General features: G+C 44.3%; 1 protein-coding gene across 1 annotated transcript in view; it reads left to right on the forward strand.

Moving 5' to 3' along the window:
- ptprfb (protein tyrosine phosphatase receptor type Fb) overlaps positions 1-23,079 on the forward strand; it is a 247,580-nt gene that overhangs the window by 99,060 nt on the left and 125,441 nt on the right. The window contains exons 3-4 of the mRNA XM_072669416.1: positions 14,981-15,126; positions 16,690-16,831. Coding sequence (XP_072525517.1) covers positions 14,981-15,126; positions 16,690-16,831 — 288 coding nt within the window. The remainder of the gene's footprint in view (positions 1-14,980; positions 15,127-16,689; positions 16,832-23,079) is intronic.

Here is a 23,079-nt window from a genome sequence, read left to right on the forward strand (position 1 = left end):
ATGTATCCCTCCACCATTTTAATGATCTGATTTTAAAAGCAGGTTCTAGAGCCGAACTCTTCTCAGAACTCTGGTAGAACCGTGTCTCAGGCATCAGGCAGCGTCTTCATCACCATTAGGTGAAGAACTTTCTGTGAGGAGCTTTTATTAGAGCTTCAGACGTCTGCTTCCCTTCACCTCCACTGTAGAACTCCAGCTCTAACCAGGTAGGGTTATCTAGAACCGAGCGTTTCACACTCAAACCCTCCAAACCCTCCACTCTGTATATTTGGACTGCAGGTGTGCTTTAGAGAGTCTGAGTCAGCCCTGTTTACTATGCTGAGTGGAATCATGAGGCGGATGACTTCAGCCCAGGGTTGGAGATAAGAGGGCTGAGGCGCGTCGTTCGTATTCATCAGCACACAAAGGTGAACAGTTAAGCAAATTAGCATAAAGCTCGCCTCTGAAAGCTGATGACCCATTGTTGTGGGTGATTCAGTTCCGTGTCACCAGCAACAAAAAAAGCCCCCTGCTGACCCGGACCACCAGCACCTTCCCCCCAAACAGCGGTTCCCGCCACATTCACTCCTAACCTTTCTCTTTAATTGCTAATGGCTAATGGCTAACGCTTCCACTGCTGCAGTAGGAGTGAGCGGATGCTGATTACATTGTTCTAGCATATCTGATCCTGTAGGTTCAGCTAGTGGTTGAAGCTAGTGGATGAATCTGTATAGAGCAGCTTATTTATTTATTTATTTATTTATTTATTTATTTATTTATTCATTTATTTTTAGTTTTTCAACAAAAAAGGCATTTCAGTACAAAACTGGAAGATTTGGTTTTAATTAAGAGGATATATCACATAATCTTTGAAGGCAGGCATTAATAACTGATATCTAAAATTGTTTTAATTGTGTTAATCAATTAACACAGATAATTCATGTAAATATGTTTAAAATATTATATATTTATTTTAAAAAGTCAGTTAAAACATTTTGTAATTAAACAACAACAAGAAATGGCAATTTTTGAACAAACAACCCAAAGAAAATAATGAATTATGATGATTTATTTAAATACAATAAAAAGTAAATTCTTTTTGTTTGTTGTTTTGGTAGCTGGTATGTTTTTGTTTATATTTTATGTAAGAATTAAGTGGGGAAAACCTTTTTTTTGAGCACACCACCCAAAGATGAATAAGGATTCAATTTTTTTGGGAGAATTTGGGAGAATTTGAAACCCCAAAAAAAGAAATTTCAAATTAAATTCAAGTTACAATTTTTGTTTTGTGTTTTTTTTTGCATTTCTTTTGTATTAAACATGCCACATACATCACAATATATAACTTTAGACATAGGAATTTTTTTTGTTTAAGTTTTTTCTTTAAGATAACAGTAATTTGAGTTTTTGCCTTTACAGCATGCAAATTACATGATTGATTTTACAGGCAATTCAGGCTTTAAACTGTAAAGAATGTAAAGAATGAATTCTATATTTCTATTTAAAATTGTAAAACTATATTTCTATTGCTGCCTGCAGAGCTGTAGCTGTGTGAGTGCAGTATAGCGGATAAGGCCAGTCTGTGTTAATTTGCAGGGTGTTTTTATTCTAATAGAGGAAAAAAAGGTTCTGTTTATTAAAATAATGTCATTATTCCATAAAAAAGTGCCACTGAGTTAATCCCCGGCTGTGTTCGGAGTGTATGTGTGTGTGTGTGTGTGTGTGTGCTGTCTTGGTGGCTCTCAGCAGTGTGCTCCATTTTGAGCTGGAATGCTTCATAGCTGTGGGCCTGTTATGGTATTACTAATAATTAATGTCCCAGTAAAGCCCAGGGCTGCTTGTTTTTAGATCCCAAATGCACAGTAATTACATTTCCCTCGGCCGCGCGGGGTGAGGGTGTAGACCTTACAGGAGAACGGGTGGGGGTGGGGGTTGGCGGGTGGTTCATTGTGACGTGGAAACAATAAAGCCCCGTCTCTGGGGGGCGCTTTATCTCAGGAGGTGAGTGAATAGGCTCAGTGGGGTCGCAGGGCCTGCTTTTGGCTGATGGATCATGCAATGCGTATTAGCTCCCTCAGCACCCATCCAGCAGGTGATCTCCTCCCAGAGCCCCCATCCACACCCCTCCCAGCCCACTTCCCAGCATCCCCTGGGGCGCCCTTAGTCCTTTCTCTCCCCAAACCACCAGCCAGTGACGCACACTGTGCCAAGGTGACAGCTGCCCTTTAACTAACAGGCTTAACAAATCCCGGCCTCCCCATCACACCCCGCGAACCACTCCCTCAGCTGCTTATGCAGGAGTCCAGCGAAGCTTTCAGTGTTGTTTTTTCCCATTATAACATAATCACATTTCTGTAACTAATGACCAAAAAATACATTTGATACATTTTTGAATAAAAATTATATATATATATATATATATATATATATATATATATATATATATATATATATTTTTTTTTTTAGATTTCATTTTAGATTTTTTTCCTTTTTATTTTGTTTTACAGAATTTTTTTTTCTAAACAACTCATCAAAATGATTTTTGAAAAATGAAATATAATAGCTTTTTTATGGGAACACCAAATATAGCATTTTTATAAACATATGAGCAAAATAATTCTATAAATCGTTTGCAGATTTACCCTTTTTTTTCCGGGAATAATAAATTAATAAATAAATTGAACTAAATTTAAATACATTTTTAAACAAATAGCATTTTTATATAAAAAAAGAATCTCAATAAGTTTTTAAGTTGCATGTTTTATTATCATTATTATTATTATTATTATTATTATTATTATTATTATTATCACATTTTTTATTTTAGGGGAACACAAAAGCCTTTTCCTAAATTAATGTTTATCATTCTTTTTTTAAATTAACAATTGATCTAAATAATTTTTAATAATATTTAATGAATATTTAATATTTAATGAATGCAGCTGTTTGAGTGTTTTCCCCGGGAGAGGAACAGCGATACAGCCTTTCTGTGAACAACATAATATTAAAGTAACATCATTTGAAAATTGGCTCGTAATCAGAAGCTCAGACTGCTGTTATGTAACCGCGGCCCCTCGGGGGTCCATTGAAGACTGTGTTTATTTGGGCGGGCTTCTATTGACTGGATGAGTCCTCTAAGGAAAATGTCAGGTTCGCTCACATTACGTGCAGGTCATGACGAATAGAGCTCGGCCAGTGCCGTGACCACTCCCGTTTATGCTGTAATTGCGGCCCTGGGTAATGGCACACCTGCAGTGACGTCCCAGGTGAGCTTTCCGGCTTAACCTTTCCGTGTACTCCCGATCCGGTGATTTCATGCCCCCTTAATTTCAGTTTTGTGCCTGAATAGCCACAACCTTTCTGAGTCTGGACGTGGCGCTCTGGGCTGGCCAGGTAGCTTGCGTGGCGTTTGTGTTGACGCTCCCAGCAGAGTCCCTGTGATGAGTTTGGCGACTTGTGCTGACCCGGGTCAGGTCCTGGGCTTTTAAGCTAAGACACGTTCTTCACGAGACCTCGAGGCAGGGTTCTCTGTGGAAGCTGGAACATCAATACTAGAGAATACTAACAGATCCTTTAAGCCCTGTAAGTTGTGAGGTGGGCAGAGCCTCCATGAACAGCCACAAGCTGACTGGACCAACATGGATAAGCTATTCAGCCCCTGACCGTAGATCCTTTGACCTTAAGGGTTAAAATCCCACTCTGAGTAACACCACTACCTGCCAGTGAGCTACGGCACCATAAGAGAGACTGGGGTTCGATTCCTGGTCTGGGTGGCTATACTACGCTACACCAATAAGAGTCCTTGGGCCAGAGTCCTCCTAACACTCCATTGACCCTCCCTTGTAATACGAGTGACCTTGTAAGTCACTCTGGATGAGAGCATCAGCTAAATGCTGTAAATGTAAATGAATGGGTTGTTGGTGAGATCTGGTCAGCATTAGCACCGTAGCCTTCAGATGTTTGGATCAGAACACCCAAAACACCCGAAACGGTTCTCGGTAGAATTGTGAGGTGTTGTTTGTTCTGATGTTTCAAAGATTGCCTCCAGAAATGCAATTACACACAAATATTGGGAGGTAATAAACGTGGGGTATTCTCCAGCATCCTGGGATTCTGAATCCCAATTAGCATCTCAACACTACAGGCCTCAAAGACCTGCGAGATCTTAGCGACATATGAATGCTCAGCTGGAGCTCTCCCTGAGTCTGGAGTTTCGTCTGGACTGCGGAGTCTGAAAGAATCCATTGTTCCCTCACGAGGGCCAAATAATAACGAGGCAGTGAGGACTTTCCCCCATCATTGCCCCTCTCTCTCTCTCTCTTCCTCCGAGCCTTTGATCTGCTATCGCGTCGATGGCGGAGGCCGCAGATAATGAGTCGTGTCTTTGAACAGCCGGCGACGGGCACCGGTCTAAAGGCCGAGGTAACGCTAAACCTCCGCCTGCTCCCGTCACGCGATACTGTTTACCCCATGTTCACAGGAAGCACTTTTTCATCAGGCTTGTCAAAGATGCATGAGAGAGCATTGAGCTGATGCATTAGGTAAGGGCTTTTCTCCACGGTCGGCGCGTAGCTTGGCTCCTGCCTGAGCTGGGACCTTTTGTTTAATCTTCATTTGTGTCGGATGGTGGGCGGAATTCCACGGAAACGTGGAGGATGCTGCAACCCCTCACACTGTAGTAATGTGTTTTGACACCATTTCATCCGTTTCCTGACATTCCAGCATTCGGCAAGAGCGCATCTCGCTCCAAGAGCTTTGCACCGGAGCTACGAGGCTAAAAAGCCTACTGGAGAACTGTGTTCTCTGGAATCATGATGATGATGGTGGTGGTGGTGGAGCTCCATCCAGTTGCACTTCAACAGTCATGCAAAACTACTACAAATATTTGCGGACACCTTTGCTAATGAATGCATTCAGCTACTTTAAGATGCACCCATTGCTGACACACATGACCCTACCGGCACCATGCTGCCTAATGCTGCATTGAGCTGTGGAGCAGTGGAGGAACTGTGTTCTCTGGAATGATGGATGGTAGTGGTGGAGCTCCATCCAGTACTGTTAAGAAGGAGGTGTGGTGATCATCAGTCAACATTCTGACCTCAGTGAATGCAATCAAATCCTTGCAGCAATGCTCTGCTCCAAAATCTAGTAGAGAGTCTTCTTCTCTGGACAGTAGAGACAGTTACTCCAGCAGAAGCAGAATCAGCTCTTTTTAATACCCTTGATTTCAGAAGACGCAGTGAATGAGCAGATGTCCCAATACTTTTGTCCGCATAAATGCTCTATTTAAATGTATATACCTAGAGGGTTTTTTTGCACTTGCATGAACAAAGTGCTGCTAATTATATCACTATATGAACAAGGCATCCACACACACACACACACACACATACAGATTGAGAAATGTGTGTGTGTGTGTGTGTGTGTTCAGTGATCTCCATTAGGCTTGTTTGCTGTTTGGGACACTGTATGACTCCCATTGCTGAAGTACATCACACCGTAGCATCGTAGGGGCACAGGAGAGCAGTTTTCAGCTGTGTTCTCATGCTCGCAGCCGTGTACACACACTCCTATCCACCGGGCTCCTTCGGCTGTGCTGGCAGGAGGAGAGCGTGTGTCCTCATTTGAACAGCTGGAGGATCTGGGTCTGCTTTCTTGGGCGAGTTCTGGAGTGTTGAGTGGAAAGCATTTCAACCGTAAATCGGTTTATCAGAGATGTGGAGCGTGTCGACAACCGCTAACGTCAACCATACGGACGATTAAACCCAGACTTATCATCATAAAAAAAAAAACAACCCCAAAAAACGTCCTCCTCTAGATAGATTATAGATGGATTAAATTGACAAAAGTATTGGGACACCTGCTCCTTCATTGCTTCAAGGGTATTTAAAGAGCTTCTCCTGCTTTTATTTCAATAACTGTCATAGGAGGAAGGCTTTCTACTAGATTTTGGAGGAGCATTGCTGTGAGGATTTGATTGCATTGACCAACAAGAGTGTTGGAAAGTGATGGTGAATGGAGCAGCACCATCCATCATTCTCAGTGCTGCCGGGGGGCTTTATACATACCCCTCTAGCCCACGCCTGCCGCTATGGCCCGGGGGTTGCGAGTGCTTTGCCATCAGCGGCCGGAGTCTGAGGGAGCACAATCGGCCGCGCTCTCTAGATGGCGCTCTCTCTCTCATCGTTAAAGCTATGTCGTCCGGCGGGCGTCTGTTAGCTGTTGAGCTACAAATGGGTGGGTTAATTGGCAGATTGCAGAACCAGATTGGGAGAAGAGGGACTAGTCCAATTGTATTGGCAGTACTTCTCTACAGGGAAGGGGTGTCCACAAACATTTGGACAGTATCGGTTCACCCCCAACTAATTCCGTTTGAAACGTGCCGCAAAATGAAGGTAATAAGTCTGGAGTCGGGTTAAAAGGGTCACCGTCCGAAGGAGCTTGCTAACGGCACATCTCGCTCCTTCATTAGCCGAGCAGGAGTCCAGGATGCGATTACATTAATGTTCCTCACAGAAGGGTAATTGCACTCAGGGTGTGTGTCCTGCCCTGTCCTCCTGAATAATTCACCCAAGCCGGAAAGCGCCGTGCTCGACAGCTGCAGTACAGCGCGATCACTTAGAGAGATAGAGAGAGAGAGGAATCTCGCCGGGCTCTGAAGGGTTTCTTCTTTTTTGTCTCCCACGCCTTTATCAGCCTATTTTATTTATTTCCCAGCCCTCCGGTCCACGTTCTCGCAGCGCTGCGGTGACAGCTGAGCTCCTTCAGCTGCTGAGTGAAAGAAAATCCAAGAAAAGGCTCTGTAATGTTCCCAAACACCAGCGTCGCTCACTTCATACCCTGACACTCTCCAACAGCAGCTAGCCAACCGAGCTCTCCATCAGGAATCGGATGTAGACGTTACGGAAGCTAGCGGTGTGAAAATCGAGGAGGAGGAGGAGGAGGAGGAAGGAGAAGAAGGCCTGGAGATTGATTTAGCAGGATAGCCTGATCTGTGTGGAGTTAATTGGAGGCAGAAGGTTCTGGAAACGGGGCAGGATTGTGTTAATGGAAGCTTTCCACTAAAAGAACAGTCAGGCACTTTTCCGCTAAGTGTGTGAGCAGGAACGCTAAGTTGCTAATCTATTATTAATGAGAATGAATGGGTGTCTCTCTGGTTTGGGTATTGATTCCTCGGACGCTACACAGATTGGTTTCCGCAGTTTCTCTCCAGGCCGCTGTTTTGCTAGATTCCATTTGTTGCATCCCAAAAACCATCCTCAGAAATCAAATGACCTATTAAAACTGTGACTATCAGCAGTTTAAAACTATATAATACTGGAATAAACACAAATAAACATAAAGTCAGTGATCAGTGAGAGTGTCTACCTGTAATTAACTTTATATAACATTAGAATAAACCCAGATAAACATAAAGTCAATGGTCAGTGAGAGTGTCTACCTGTAATTAACTCTATATAACATTAGAATAAACCCAAATAAACAGTCAGTGGTCAGTGAGAGTGTCTACCTGTAATTAATGCTATATAACATTAGAATAAACCCAAATAAATAAAGTCAGTGGTCAGTGAGAGTGTCTACCTGTAATTAACTCTATATAACATTAGAATAAACCCAAATAAACATAAAGTCAGTGGTCAGTGAGACTGTCTACCTGTAATTAACTCTATATAACATTAGAATAAACCCAAATAAACAGTCAGTGGTCAGTGAGAGTGTCTACCTGTAATTAACTCTATATAACATTAGAATAAACCCAAATAAATAAAGTCAGTGGTCAGTGAGAGTGTCTACCTGTAATTAACTCTATATAACATTAGAATAAACCCAAATAAACATAAAGTCAGTGGTCAGTGAGACTGTCTACCTGTAATTAACTCTATATAACATTAGAATAAACCCAAATAAACATAGTCAGTGGTCAGTGAGAGTGTCTACCTGTAATTAACTCTATATAACATTAGAATAAACCCAAATAAACATAAAGTCAGTGGTCAGTGAGAGTGTCTACCTGTAATTACCTCTATATAACATTAGAATAAACCCAAATAAACATAGTCAGTGGTCAGTGAGAGTGTCTACCTGTAATTACCTCTATATAACATTAGAATAAACCCAAATAAACATAAAGTCAGTGGTCAGTGAGAGTGTCTACCTGTAATTAACTCTATATAACATTAGAATAAACCCAAATAAACATAAAGTCAGTGGTCAGTGAGAGTGTCTACCTGTAATTAACTCTATATAACATTAGAATAAACCCAAATAAACAGTCACATGTAGAAATGTGTAGAGTGTACGCAACTAATACTAATATAAAACAAATAGACTTAGTTTAAGATGGGAAAATTATAATTTAAAATTAAATTAAATTAAATTAAAATAACTATAAATTTATTATAAAACACAGAGCTGAGTAAATGTAAAGTTGCCGTTTTAATTATGTTTAAAAAATTTTAACAAACTGATGAATTTTCACAAACATAATAGAAAACCTTGGTACATTTCTAGCTTGAGGATTTCTGTACTATATATAAAATAAATAAATAAATAAATCAGCTTTTTTTTTTTTTTTTTTAATCTAACACACAATGTGTTCTCATCTTGGACACAGTGAGGCGGTCAGTTTCTCACCTCTCCAAAGCTAAGCTCAGTGTTTACTGGGTGTCCACCTGTGCTTACCTGCCGGGTTTTACAGAGGTGTTTAGGGTGGATGACTCCAGCTATATAAATAGCTTTGCACTCTAGAAAAGAAATGCCAGAGTGTGTGTTTGACCACCTGTTCCTGCACCTGTGGCTCGGAGTTAGCTAATGTGAAAGGAGCGTGACAGCAGCAGAGCCACCTGGGAGGTCAGGGCCTGCTCTCATTTCTCCAGTGACCTTTGACCTCTCATCTCAGCAGAGCCTCTACAGGCATGAAGTGACCCCAAAGTCCTGAAACCTCACCCTTCAGCGCACAAACGAGGTGATGCAAAAACACCACAACAGCCCTCAGCTTCAGATCTGCAGTTTACTTTACAGCGGTTATTAATGAGGGGCTGTTTACGGTTCTGTCTGAGGAATTCCTGATATTGGAAAGCTGCATTATGCAAATGAACTCCCTAACCAATCACAGGGTGTTTAAAAAACAGTGCAGTAATAAGCATCACTGTCACAAGCTAGTTTTTGCAATATAATGGCAGTATTAGTGTTTGGTCAGGAACGGGCCGTCCATTGCCAAGGTCAGATAACTGTAACTAGTGACTAATTGTATTTTTAAGCCTCTGAGGCCGTGAGCACGGGGGTGGGGTGGGGTGTGTGTGGGGTGGGGTGGGGTGTGTGTGGGGTGGGATGGGGTGTGTGGGGGGTGGGGGATGGGGGGGGAAGTGTTTGGGGGGGGGTGTATTGTTGTCAGCAAACCAGGCCAAATGTTTAAGCCAGTAGAAATGGCAATAATAGGGGCCCAATCACTTTTTGAAAATAAGTGCGATATGTCTGATTACTGTTTGAAAAATAAGTCAGATGTGTGCAGTATTTTAAAATAGGTTAGATATGTCCAATCAATAAAAAAAGGTCAGATATGTCTAATCACGCCCTCAAAATACTCAATGGTCAAATGACTAAAAGTGATTTATATATATATATATATATGTATTTCCCATATGTCCAATTATTTTGTTTTTTTAATAAGTCAAATATGTCCAATAACTTTAAAAACATATATTTTTGTAATATTTCCAGTTACTTTTTAAAAATAGGTCAAATGACCTCTGATGATCACTAAATAAATCAGACATGTCCAATCACTTAAATATGAATCTCAATAGGTCTAATCTCAGAAATAATAAGTCAGATATCTAATCACATTTTGTCAGTAAACCAAAATGACTTTAAAAAGGGAAACATGTCTAATCACTTTCCCCAAAAATGTCCAGTCAAATTTTTCACGTTTAAAGTAACGTTTTTAAAATGTTTTTAAAATTTCCACTTGCTTTTTAAAAATAAGTCAAATCAGATATCAGATACATATCTGATGTCTTTCTCGAAATAAATCCGACATGTCCAATCACTTAAAAATGGTCACGTATAGGCACAAATGTCACAAAATATGTCCATAATTATTAATTTTTTGTCAAATATGCCCAATCTCTTTTAAAAATGTCAGATATCTTCTGATATCTTCTGATCTATCTTCAGATCACATTTTGTCAATAAGCAAAAAAAGAAAGAACAAATTCTAATCACTTTCCCCAAAAATGTCCAATACGTTTCAAATAAAAATAAAAATGGGCTCAAAGTTCTGAATAGTTGAAAGCTGAGAGTAGTGAGTGTCCGTGGCTGTTGGTCAGTCTGTGGGTTTCTTAATGAGTGAAAGGCCAGCCAGGCGAACTCTGGCCTCAGGTCAGAGGTCAGTGCGGAGGACAGCAGTGTGTGTAAGCAGATTGATGCTGTGAGGGGTCATTAATGCGCTTTGTGAGGATGGATGGGTGTGTTCACCATCATCATCCTCATCATCCTCGCCTGTGATCCCGGGTCAGCTCTTCTCCCCGGAAACGCTGCTGCTCCGTTCATGCGTCTTCTGCTTAACCTCTCGCTGTTCCGGGCTGTTTTGCGTGTGTTAATTTGAAGCATGTGCCTGGATGAGTTTAATGCCCCCTGATCTGCACCCTTAACGCAGTGAAGGGGGGCAGGGGGAACTCCGCCGGCTGATGAAGTCTAATGGAAATGGCCTGACAGATGTTGGGAAAGGACTCTTGGAAGTCAGAATGATGCTAATCAGATTGCGAGGCTTTGAAGTCTCTATGGCACAGACACACACACACACATACACACACACATACACCCATATGGATGCACATAACTTGCCCACCCTTATATATATATATATATATACACACACACACGCCTCATAGACAAATACAGAAGTGGGCGTGGCCTAAACCTTACATTGCAATGTAACTGGCTCCGCCCGTCTGCTTGTCTGATTTAAGAACAAGCGCCGGAAATAGATTAAATTGATGCTAATTGGTGTACATAAGCTCTTATTACTTGTTAGCGACATTAGCCTGTTAGCTCCCAGAAGGTTAACCTCTCGGTCGTCTGATTGACTACGTTAGGAGTAAGTTTGTAGGATTCCAGAGGCTGCTGAAGCATCCTTCCCTCTCCTCCGTTGGATGTTGGTGCGGTTAAAAGTGACAGGAAGGGCTTTTATGAGGGTCCGCATTGCTCCACTGTGCCAATCAAGCCCGTCTCCAGGGGAACCGTCGCGTAAATGTCATTTAAATGTCAGGCTGGCCAGTAGTCCAAAGGGTCAGAGGGGTCCGATTGGTACACTCTGGATTAGATTTTACGACGGACATACACACACACACACACACACACCGCACTGTCCTGCCGTTATGAGCAGCTTCTCCACAGATAGGCCCCCACTGAGGGTTATGTCCTACAGCAAGGGCACAACTGCACCATCTCCAGTCAGTCCTCCAGATCAGCCACATGGCGTACTGCAGTGTTTTCAAGCCGGGGGTCTCAGGAGAGGGGGGCTGCAGGATGGTGTTTTACACACAGTAATATATAAATACATAGCATAGCAAGATACGTGCTGCGTGTTGATAATGAAATTATCAAAGTATCGAAGTTACTGCTGGTGTGAAACGCTCAGTTCTAGATAACCCTACCCGGTCAGAGCTGTGGTTCTACAGTGGAGGTGAAGGGAAGCAGACGTCTGAAGCTCTAATAAAAGCTCCTCACAGAAAGTTCTTCACCTAATGGTGATGAAGACGCTGCCTGATGCCTGAGACACTGTTCTACCAGAGTTCTGAGAAGAGTTCGGCTCTAGAACCTGCTTTTAAAATCAGATCATTAAAATGGTGGAGGGATACATGCTGCAGGGTGAAGTGCGGCTACAGAAAGTAGTCCCTAAAGAGAACTGCATTAGTTCAGATTCTCTATTCACTATTTTACCATCATCATCATCATCATCATCATCATCATTCCATATAAAACTCAGAAGACTCGTGATGTAGCTTCACTGGTGGGTTTGGATAGGAAATAAATTATGGGCTGTATCTGTGTTGTAGTCATGGCGACCGATGCCTGCCTCCATTCACCTCCACTGTAGAGAGATCAGAGTGGGTCAGTTTCTCCACAGTGAAGCTCAGTTTCACACTGATTCCGACTCTCGTGGAATTCCCCTTTCATTTCCAGGTCTTTTATTCTGCAGTAGATGATTTAACACACGTGGACGTCCAGCCGGCACACGAACGCTGCTCACAAAAGCTCCACATCATGTTAACTAGCTATTGATTTTGTTCTCCGTGGCCTTCACACTTTCTTATTAGTAAATATATGAAGAGAAACCGCACGGTCTGAGTGTGTGTGTGTGTGTTTAATGTAGATTCCACACACTGGTGTGATTTACTTCCCCTCACACATTGGTTTCTCCATTGCGGAGCCTCTGATGGAACAGTGTGATCTATTGTTCTCCTCCGTGACTCACGGCGGTTACAGTGTGTGCTCCTCTTTAATGGGATCGGCTATCAAAAGATTATCAGGCCTTGTAACACATAAGGAAGTTCTGTGATTACAGGCGTTCTTCTTTTTCTCTGTGGGTGATGTCAGAGCTGAAAGAGGAAGCGCTCGGCTGCTCAGATTCAGATACGGGGAAATTACCGGGGGGAGTATCATTACGGGGGAAATGATGGTTTGGCAGTTTAGAGACTGGAAAGTGGAGGAGGAGGAGGAGGAGGAGGAGGTATGTCTAATGTGGGTAATGATGCAGTGGTGCACAGTGCTGGATCAGGTATCACCGTCAATACTCACTTTTTTAAACGGGTCAGACATCGGTCAGACGTAACGGATCTAAATTCAATACTGGTCATTATAAAGTTGGTACTTCTTTAGGATGAATCTAAATGTTAATGTACCTGAAATGCCACATAAACCACCTGGACATCACTTAAGAAGCAACCGAGCCACCACCTGTCAAGCCCCAACAACTACCAGCAGCATGCCCAGAAATCACCATAGCTACCAAAAGATACCACATCTACCAGATACTTTGCAACACCACAGAAACCACCTGGAAATGACTGAAGATACAATAGTAACCAACTAAAATGACCAAACAACTGTTTATCAACCATCCTTGCAAATACTCCCTAGTAGTACCATTGAATCCACCTGGAACACCACATCAACCACCTGGAAATCAATGGTCAACACCCTGGCAATCACCTATAGTAACTTAGCAACTGCTTAGACTGAGTGAGCCCAGTGAGCCCAGCGATCTCATTGCAGCCTACCTTGCATATCTAGCAATACCATAAAAACCACCTGGAACACCACATCAACCATCTGGACATGAACGGAGATGCAATATCAACAGCCCATCAACACTCTAGCAAACTCCTAAAACATAGCAACCATCTAATAATACCATAGAAATCACCTGGGACACCACATCAACCACCTGGAAAGCAACTAGCAACCACCTCTTACCACATCTACAGCAGCCACATAATGCACCACATCAGCCACTGAGAAACCACCTCAGATGCAATTGCAACCACCTGTCCACACCATAGCAACTGCTTAGCAACAACCTAGCACCCACCCAGGGGGGAGTGGGAATTCCCTTGCAGCCTCCTTGACTGTCATTATAGCCACCATCTAGCAACAGCTCCTCGGTCACGCTGCATTTGTTCTATTCTACAGTTTGATGTCCTTTAACAGCAGTAAATCAGCATCTCCAGCGTTTTACTTCTCCGTAGTTACGTCTGATGTTTCCCTGTAACTACTGTACGCCTGCTTAAGCTTTAGTATGCAAATGGGACACAAATGTGATCATTTGCATTAATATCAGGCTGGAAATCTTTTGAACGTCCACAAACTTTTGTCCTGTTTTTGCATCACCTGCTGGGCAGAGCTGAGGGGAGCTTTGTACTGTGTTTGTGTTGTATCTGGGTGATGGAGGTGATGGAGGTGCTGGGCGAGTGAGCCATTCTCTATGCAAACTGCTCATCGCCGTGTGACGTTGCGACTTGGTCGGTTTAGAACCGAGAACCTGCCTCTGACAGCAGCCCACGCAGCTCAGGATCAGCCTGTTTTCATCAGACCTGAGCACTCCTTTTCAACCCCGACCTCTCCAGTGTCGACTGCCTTCATGCAGCCGGGAGTGGGCTGCTGTTGGTATTAGCCTGAACTGAATGCTAAGCTGGTTTCCAGTGGTTGCAGTAGTTGTAACTTCCCCTGTTGGTGTAGTTAACTGTACCAGACTGAAGGTGGCGCTGGAATAGTCACTAAACAGTCCTGGTAAATCCGTATAAACACCAAAAACGCAACACAATCCTATTCCATTTGAAACAGCCCAGCTTTCCCACCTTAACACATCAAAATATCTGCGTCCAAATACATCTGACCACCTGGAACACCACATAAACCACCTGGTTTACGCTACATGACATGCGACAGCGACCACCTGTCAACACCCAACAACCCCAGTACACACAAACAGCAGCATCCCAACAACCATCCACAATACCATAGCTAGCAACACCATACACACCACCTGGAACACCACATCAACCACCTGTAGCCACATGAGATGCAATAACAACCACCTGTCCGCATCTTAGCAAACACCTATAATAACATAGCAACTGCTTATCTACCTTATCTAGCAACAGCATAGCAACACAATAGAAAAAACACCCCCAACACCACATGGAAACTACTACACTGACCTATCAACACCCAACCGCTCCAACACGGCAGCAACCCAGCAACCACCTACGTTACCATAGCTACCAACCCTATAGACACCACCGGGAACACCACATGAACCACCTGAGATGCAGTAACAACCACCTATTCGCATTTTAACATAGCAACGGCTATCCATGGCTAGCCAACTGCATAGCAACACAGTAGAAACCACCTGGGATACCATGTCAACCACCTTTGAGATAAAAGTATGTCAAAATAACCTCTCTCTCTCTCTGTTTCTCTCTCTCTCTACCAGGCGTGCCAAGTTTCATCAAGACCCCTGAGGACCAGACGGGGATTTCTGGTGGGGTGGCGTCGTTTGTGTGCCAGGCGGTGGGAGAGCCCAAACCCAGGATAACGTGGATGAAAAAGGGGAAGAAAGTCAGCTCTCAGAGATTTGAGGTAACCTCCCCCTCAAAGCTGATGTTTCCTCACCTTGGTGTTAGTCTGGAGCGCTGCTGCTGCTGCTGCACTATGGTTAGAGCTTTGGTGGTGGAGCTGCAGGAGGAGAACCTCTCTCCAGAACTGCTGTGTAGCGCTGCAGAACCCATAGCTGATTATGTATATTAGTGTATATTAGTGTAAAATCCTCAGCCCACATGCTGCTCCACCTTCAGATCAAGCTTCTGCAGCTCTCAGCTTGTCCAGAAATGCATGTGTCCCTTAGTAGTAGCTCAAAGCATGCATTTCTTCCTGACTGTAGGGGGAGCTCAGGAGCAAGAAATACCAATCTTCCATACTGTTGCTTTAAAACCAAGCAAATATGTGGTGTGTACTCAGGTTCGTGTCCCTGTGAACCCTCAGGACAGACCTCAGACGTCTGAAGAGCCATTTGCACTCCCCGTCCGTTAGATCGGTTTACATGCCTGTAATACACCTGTCAGCCATAACATTAAGACCACTGCCAGCTGAAGTGAATATTAAACGTTGATTCAGTTCTTGAAGGTGATGAAGGTGATGATGTAGGAAAAATGGACAAGCGTATCTGAGACACTTTGACAAGAAGAACCAGACTGTGATGTTCTAGACGATGACTTGGTCAATCTAGAACATCTCCAGAACGTCAGGTAGGTCTTGTGAGGTGTTCAGTCCGGTATGCAGCGGTCAGTACCAACCAAAAGTGCTCAGGGAAGGACAACCGATAAACTGGGACAGGGTTCCTTAAATGATACTCATGGAGGCCCCGCCCACCTCAGAACTTACAGGACTTAAAGGATCTGCTGCTGATGTTCGTCTTGGTGACGGATCCCACAACAGGACGCCTTCAGAGCATTAGAAGGGTTCAGCAGTGGTTTTGGGGTGATGTTCACCCCTGTGCTCCTTTAGCTGGGTTATGGAGGTGTGTGCCGTTGCTGTCAGACAGAATCCTCACATTTCCAAAGAGCATCTCCTATTAGACTCACTCTGCATTTACTCTCTCTCTTTTTCTCTTTCCCCTATGTCTCTCTCTCTTTCTCCCACTCACCCCCACTCTCTCTTTTTCCTTTTTTTCTCACTCTCTCCATCTCATTTTACTCTTTCTACCCCCTTTTACTCTCTCCCATTTTTCTTTCATTTTCTCTCTCTCTCTCTATCTCTTGCTCTCTCTCTTTTCTCTCTCTCTCTCTCTCTTTTCTCTCTCCTCTCTCTCTCATTTCTCTCTCTCTTTTCTCTTTCATTTCTCTCTCTCTCTTTTCTCTCTCTCTCTCTCTCTTTCTCTCTCTCTCTCTTTTCTCTATTTTCTCTCTCTCTCTCATTTCTCTTTTCTCTTTCATTTCTCTCTCTCTCTCTCTCTCTCTCTCTCTCTCTCTCTCTCTCTACTTCAGTTCTGTTCAGTGAGGCCCATGTTTATATTTTGATCATATTTAGTTACAGTTGAGTCAAATCATCATTGAAATGACATCTATCATTAAGTCTCTCTCTCCTCTCCTCTCTCTCTCTCTCTCTCTCTCTCTCTCTCTCTCTCTCTCTCTCTCTCTCTCTCAGGTGATTGAGTTTGATGGAGGCTCGGGTTCAGTCCTGCGTATCCAGCCGCTGCGAACCCACCGGGACGAGGCCATATACGAGTGTACGGCCACCAACAGCGCCGGGGACATCAACACCAGCGCCAAGCTGACCGTGCTGGAAGGTAAGAGTCTGGACCTCACGGATTTCTCACAGATGTGAATTCCAGATGTGTAAACAGCCTCCCGGGGTATAGACCACCTGATCACCTGGGTTCACCCGCCGGCACTGCAGATTGGTCTTGGTTTACATGGTTAAAGACGGTTCCGCCCGGCAGCAGCCAGCAGCCTCGGCGAGGACGGACTCTGAGCGGTTAGCGGTGGACCGGCGGGCGTGGCCTGCTGGGCAGTTGATGATGATATCATCTGCGTGTTTGGCCGATGCAGCTGGAGGCTGTTGTGCTTCGTTTCTGATTATAGCCGTACGCTAACGCGAGTGACTCAGCGCATAAACAGCCGTGTAGCTCGAAGCCCACGTGAGCGCGAGATTAATCAAAGAATTAGCTACCGGTCAAGCGAATATGCTTCCCCCTGGCCCTCAGACATCACGATGGATTCGCTCTAGCCAGTGAGTGACCCACCCCATGAGCATGTGTTTGGTATTACGCGAAGGCCCCTGGTGTAATCCTCTGTAATCTTATTTTCGACTCCAGCATAGAAGCAGACAAAGGCCAATTAGTTCAGAGTTAGAAACCATGGAACGAAGAAATCATTTTAGCTTAGTGAGGAGGCGCAGTGAGGAGGCGCAGTGAGGAGGCGCAGGATGATTGGGAGATGGGGAAGGGTGTGGAGGAGATGGGGAAGGGTGTGGAGGAGATGGGGAAGGGTGTGGAGGAGATGGGGAAAGGTGTGGAGGAGATGGGGAAGGGTGAGGAGGAGATGGGGAAGGGTGAGGAGGAGATGGGGAAGGGTGTGGAGGAGATGGGGAGAAGATGGGGAAGGGTGTGGAGGAGATGGGGAGAAGATGGGGAAGGGTGTGGAGGAGATGTGGAGGAGATGGGGAAGGGTGAGGAGGAGATGGGGAAGGGTGTGGAGGAGATGGGGAGAAGATGGGGAAGGGTGTGGAGGAGATGGGGAAGGGTGTGGAGGAGATGTGGAGGAGATGGGGAAGGGTGAGGAGGAGATGGGGAAGGGTGAGGAGGAGATGGGGAAGGGTGAGAAGGAGATGGGGAAGGGTGAGAAGGAGATGGGGAAGGGTGTGGAGGAGATGGGGAAAGGTGTGGAGGAGATGGGGAAAGGTGTGGAGGAGATGGGGAAAGGTGTGGAGGAGATGGGGAAGGGTGTGGAGGAGATGGGGAAGGGTGAGGAGGAGATGGGGAAAGGTGTGGAGGAGATGGGGAGGAGATGGCGAGATGGTGTGGAGGAAATGTGGGGAGGAAATGAGGACACACACTGACTCTTATGTCTTCTGCAGTGAACAGTAGTGCTCTCCTAGTGAGTCTGATCTTGAAATGTTGGACTCAGACTTGGACTTCATTTGGACTTGGTCTGATTCTGGTCTCAGTTGAGACCTCTTTCATTTAGAGTCTCGTTTAGATTCGGCCTTGACTCAGTTTTACTCTCATTTAGAAAGAAATTTAGAAAGACGTTTGAGGATCTGATCATGTCTGATCAGGTTCTCCCGGTGAGGATCTTAATGTACTGGGTGGATTCGGTGTGTGTTTGGCAGTGGAAGTGTTAAGTGTGGTATTTTCCTCCAGCTGCAGCTGTGAGAGGAGTGTTGTGGGGCGGGATGTGGACGGGCTTTTTGGAAAGCAGAACGTGTCGTCTGAGCTGGTAAGCCCACTCACTGTGGAGGTGGATGAGCTGGACGCCCCCAGGATGCTGTGGGTTGGAGAATGAACTCTATTTATAGCCCATTGTTTGCAGGCCAGCAATACATCAAGTTTGCTCCAGCGACACGGCACAAACACCGGCACGAAGAGAAGCTGATTGATGATCATGTACTCTAATGACTCACTAAAGTACGTCCTTTTCAGCTTGTTCGAGGGTGGTGGCGATGTCCAGCATAATATTACTGTTCTGCTGGCTGTTTCTGAGGCCTTGGAGATGAAGGCTTAAGCACAGTGTTTACAGTAGAAGCTCCAGATCTGATCAGAACTGATCAGAACATAAATCCAGTAAAAAGGAGAAACAAGAGCTTCTCATTCTGAAGAAAGAAAGTAGTGAGATCTTGTCGGTGAGCTAGTCTGAAGAACAGAGCTCGGTTCCTTCAGGGTTCTCCTGGACGCCCCCCAGTCCAGCCAGCACAGCGTGGAGGATGTGTTCAACTCCATCATCATCATCATCAGCAGCAGCAGCAGCAGCAGCAGCAGCTCACCTGATTTACCATCATTAAGCCCTGATTTACCACCAAACCAGGTGTTGATCTGAGGAGAACTCTAAATAATACTAGACTCCATGAGAGAGGAGAACTTTGGAGATGTTCTAATGATGAACACAGTGATGGAGAACCTCCACCACTTTCTGTAGGAGTGTTATTATTAGTGATTATTCTGATAGTATGTAAACACTTACTGCTCAGATCAGCAGCTTTACACTCTTAATATACACAGGGGACTAAAACTTTTGCATAGTAGTGTATATTCTATTTTTTTGCTTACTATGTTTCCTGCACATGATTTACATTTTTAATTAATAATTCATTTCTTTTTTAATAGAATAAATTCAACACATACATAGAAATTCTGTGGGGGGGGGGATAAAAATACAATTTTAAATTAAATAAAATCAAATTTAAACTAAAATCTAATAGTATAAAATAAAAAAAAAAAAAAAAAAATATATATATATATATATATATATATATATATATATATATATATATAAAACGCTTTTCCAGCATAAGACCAGCCTGTAAGCTGTTATTCTGTCTTTGGGATGCCCATGCTAGCTGTTTATCCTTGGGATGCTGGTCGCAGCAGCAGTGGAATACCCAAAAAAAGGTCAACCAGAGCCCCCTGACTGCAAAACACTCTTCAGTGGTGGTGCACTGTTCTACTGTGCAGCGATACCTGCTGATACCTGGACGAGTCAGGGGGGTGCCAAGACTTTTGAAAGAATTTGAGAGCTAAGTCCAGTTCATGCGCTCTCTAGTCTCACCACAGCTATGAGTCACTGCGTCTGCAGAGGGTTCTTCAGTCGGCACTCTGCGTCAGCATCGTCGCTCTGGTGGCAGGTTCTGGGGAAGCGAGCGAGAGCGCAGTGTGAGGTCCTTTAGTCAGTGGTGGCGTCAGAGGCAGGCCTGAGTCACGCTGAAGAAGCCCGTGGGACCCGTCACAGGACACACGGCGATCAGCAGGTAGTGTGGGAAGAACCCTGGAGATTCCTGACCTCACGGTGGTGTGGTTAATGTGGTTAATGTGGTTGTAGTGAGGGTGAGAGGCTTTGCACTCTGGCAATTAAAGGAACCGATGCCCACACAGCAGAAGAACATATTGAGGAGATAGCAAGGTGTTTCAGGCAGCTTTAGGGAAGTAACAGGACCTGTGAAGGTCAGGATAAGATTTGGAAGACCAGGAAAAAAAAGACAATCACTATCATCACCATCATCATCATCAATTTTCAAACCATAGACAACCAGATTGTTCATTTTAATGTCAGTAACAGTAATAATACATTTTATATGCAACCCCTACAGACCCAGAACGAAATGACTAAAATGAATGAATTAAATAAATAAATAAATAAAAAGAAGGAAATAAAATAAAGAAATAAAGAAATAAAATAAATGTAAAAAATAAAGAGAATAAAGAAATAAACAAATAAAATAAATAAAATAAAGAGAATTAAAAAATAAATAACAAAAGAAAGAAAGAAATAAAATAAAGAGAATGAATACATAAATAAATAAAAAAGAAAAAGAAAATAAAGACAAATAAAATAAATGACAAATAAATATAGTAAATAAAAAATGAAATGAATAAAATAAACGAATAAAGAAAGAAAATAAAGAAAATAAAGAAATAAATAAAACAAATAAGTAATATGAACCACATCTAAATGAAACATTGTCTGATCGAATCATCAACCATGTAATTCTATAAAGGATGACCTGAGCAGGCGGATACACCCCATTCTCACAGATGAGTACCCACAGTGCACCCCGGGGGAGGGCGTGTGTGTGAGTGATTGATCCGTGCTCGTTATTCCTGTCCTTTATTCCCTTATAAAGCGTTCAGGGCTATTCCCCCCCGCAGCTGAGTGTCCTGCCTGTACGTCCCGACAACGTAATTGATAAGCATTACGCGCAGCGTGCCGAGGAATCAAGGGGATTTCGGAGGCCGCTCAGTGTCGGCGGACCCACCGAGAGCACTACACGACCGGCAAGCAGCTACAGAATACAGAAAGTCAGGAGAGCGTCAGCCATAACATTAAGACCACTGACAGCTGAGGAGAATGGCATTAGTGATCTGGTTCCAGTTGGTTCCAGTGGCTCCTGTCGAGGGGTGCATCTACAGTCAGCATTTGAAGGAGATGTTTTAGAAGGACAATGGATCTGAGACGCTTTGACAAGAACCCAACTGTGATGTTCTAGACAGTGACTGGGTCAGAACATCTCCAGAACATCAGGCAGGTCTTGGGGTGTGGTGGGTGTTTCCAGTATGCAGTGGTCAGTACCAGTACCAAAAGTGCTCTAAAATGGGACAGTGGGGTCCCAAGGCTTATTGATGCTCATGGAGGCCCCACCTGCTGCTGAAAGTAAATGTGTCCTCCCATTTGACACATCTATGGTAGTGAACACACACAAACACACACACACACACACACATTAGTGAACTAAGGGCAGTGAGCACACACACACACACATGCCCGGGCAGCAGAGAGGCTGAAAGGCCTTGCTTAAGGCCCAACAGTGGCAGTTTGCCGAACCTGGAGCTCTTGTGTCCCGTACGGGGATTGAACCCGTGACCTTCAGGACAGGTCTTGTGGGCCTACACAGTATCAAGCAGGTGGTTTTAATGTTATGGCCCATCAGAGCAGAACGCAGAACCTTGGCCCTCAGCCATCGCAGATGTCACCACCATGTTTAGCAACTGTAAACGTTTCCACCGGAAGCTGGCACTCATTCCAGCGGCAGGCCCCAGCTCGTCCCGCGGGGGTGAACACCGGGTCCGAGCCGGTTTTCACATGGGAAACTCGACGTAAAGCAGGTCCACCTACAGGTGTGGTCTCTAACCGTCTCCTTAGCTCCAGTCGGCAGTCTGTGTCACAAGTTTAATTTCTCCCACCATCTGCTGGCCCGCGGCCCGGCGCTGTAGATCACGAGCCGCTTGACAGTAACAAACTGCGCCTGTCGAGAGGAGCCTCTCCCAAGGACTCGCGCAATATGGCTGGCTGGAATCGCTCACCTGCTGTTTGGAGCCGCATCTACCGCTGCAAGCTTCAAGGACTCTGCAGAAATAGAAAATCAGCGGCTCGCGGCCTTCACCTCACTCGGAGTCTGGAGTTGACGGGAATGAGATGTCTGATTGCGCTCTGGGCTGAGGTTTCCGTTAGGAACGTCGACAGTGAGGGTTGAAGACCTACGTGGTGCATCTGAAAGGCATCCAGGCATCCACTGCTGTTCAGGTGCCGTCTGGAGGAGCTTCGCTTGGACCTAAGGTCGCTGTGGAGGAGCAGTGGAAGAGCTGTGTTCTCTGGAATGATGGATGGTGGTTCTCAACCCAGCACTGTCGGGATGAAAATGGGAACCCTCAAAGCAGCCAAGGAACCGCCAAGGAAGGTTCTTTGGATTGGCATGATTCTATACAGAACTATATGAACTGGATTGTTGATTGTTGATGAATGAACCGGCTTAGGGTTATATAGAACCATTTGTGAAAGGTTCTCCGACTTTTAAGCTGGGAGGGGACACTTTAAGCAGGGAACCAATTCACTAAGTAGGTGAAGAACCCTTTAGACAAGAGAAAGAACCCTTTAGACAAGAGAAAGAACCCTTTAAGCAGGGAAAGAACCCTTTTAGCAAGGAATTGACCCACTAAGTAGGCGAAGAACCCTTTAGACGAGGGAAAGAACCCTTAAAGCAGGGAACCAATCTACTAAGTAGGCGAAGAACCCTTTAGACGAGGGAAAGAACCCTTAAAGCAGGGAACCAATCCACTAAGTAGGCGAAGAACCCTTTAGACAAGAGAAAGAACCCTTTAGACAAGAGAAAGAACCCTTTAGACAAGAGAAAGAACCCTTTAAGCAGGGAACCAATCCACTAAGTAGGTAAAGAACCCTTTAAACAAAGGAATAGAACCCTTTAGACGAGGGAAAGAACCCTTTAAGCAGGGAACTAATCCACTAAGTAGGTAAAGAACCCTTTAGGCAGGGAAAGAACCCTTTAGACAAGGGAAAGAGCCCTTAAAGCAGGCAACCAATCATCTAA

This window comes from Salminus brasiliensis, chromosome 23 (assembly GCF_030463535.1).
Source record: "Salminus brasiliensis chromosome 23, fSalBra1.hap2, whole genome shotgun sequence".
NCBI lineage: Eukaryota > Metazoa > Chordata > Actinopteri > Characiformes > Bryconidae > Salminus > Salminus brasiliensis.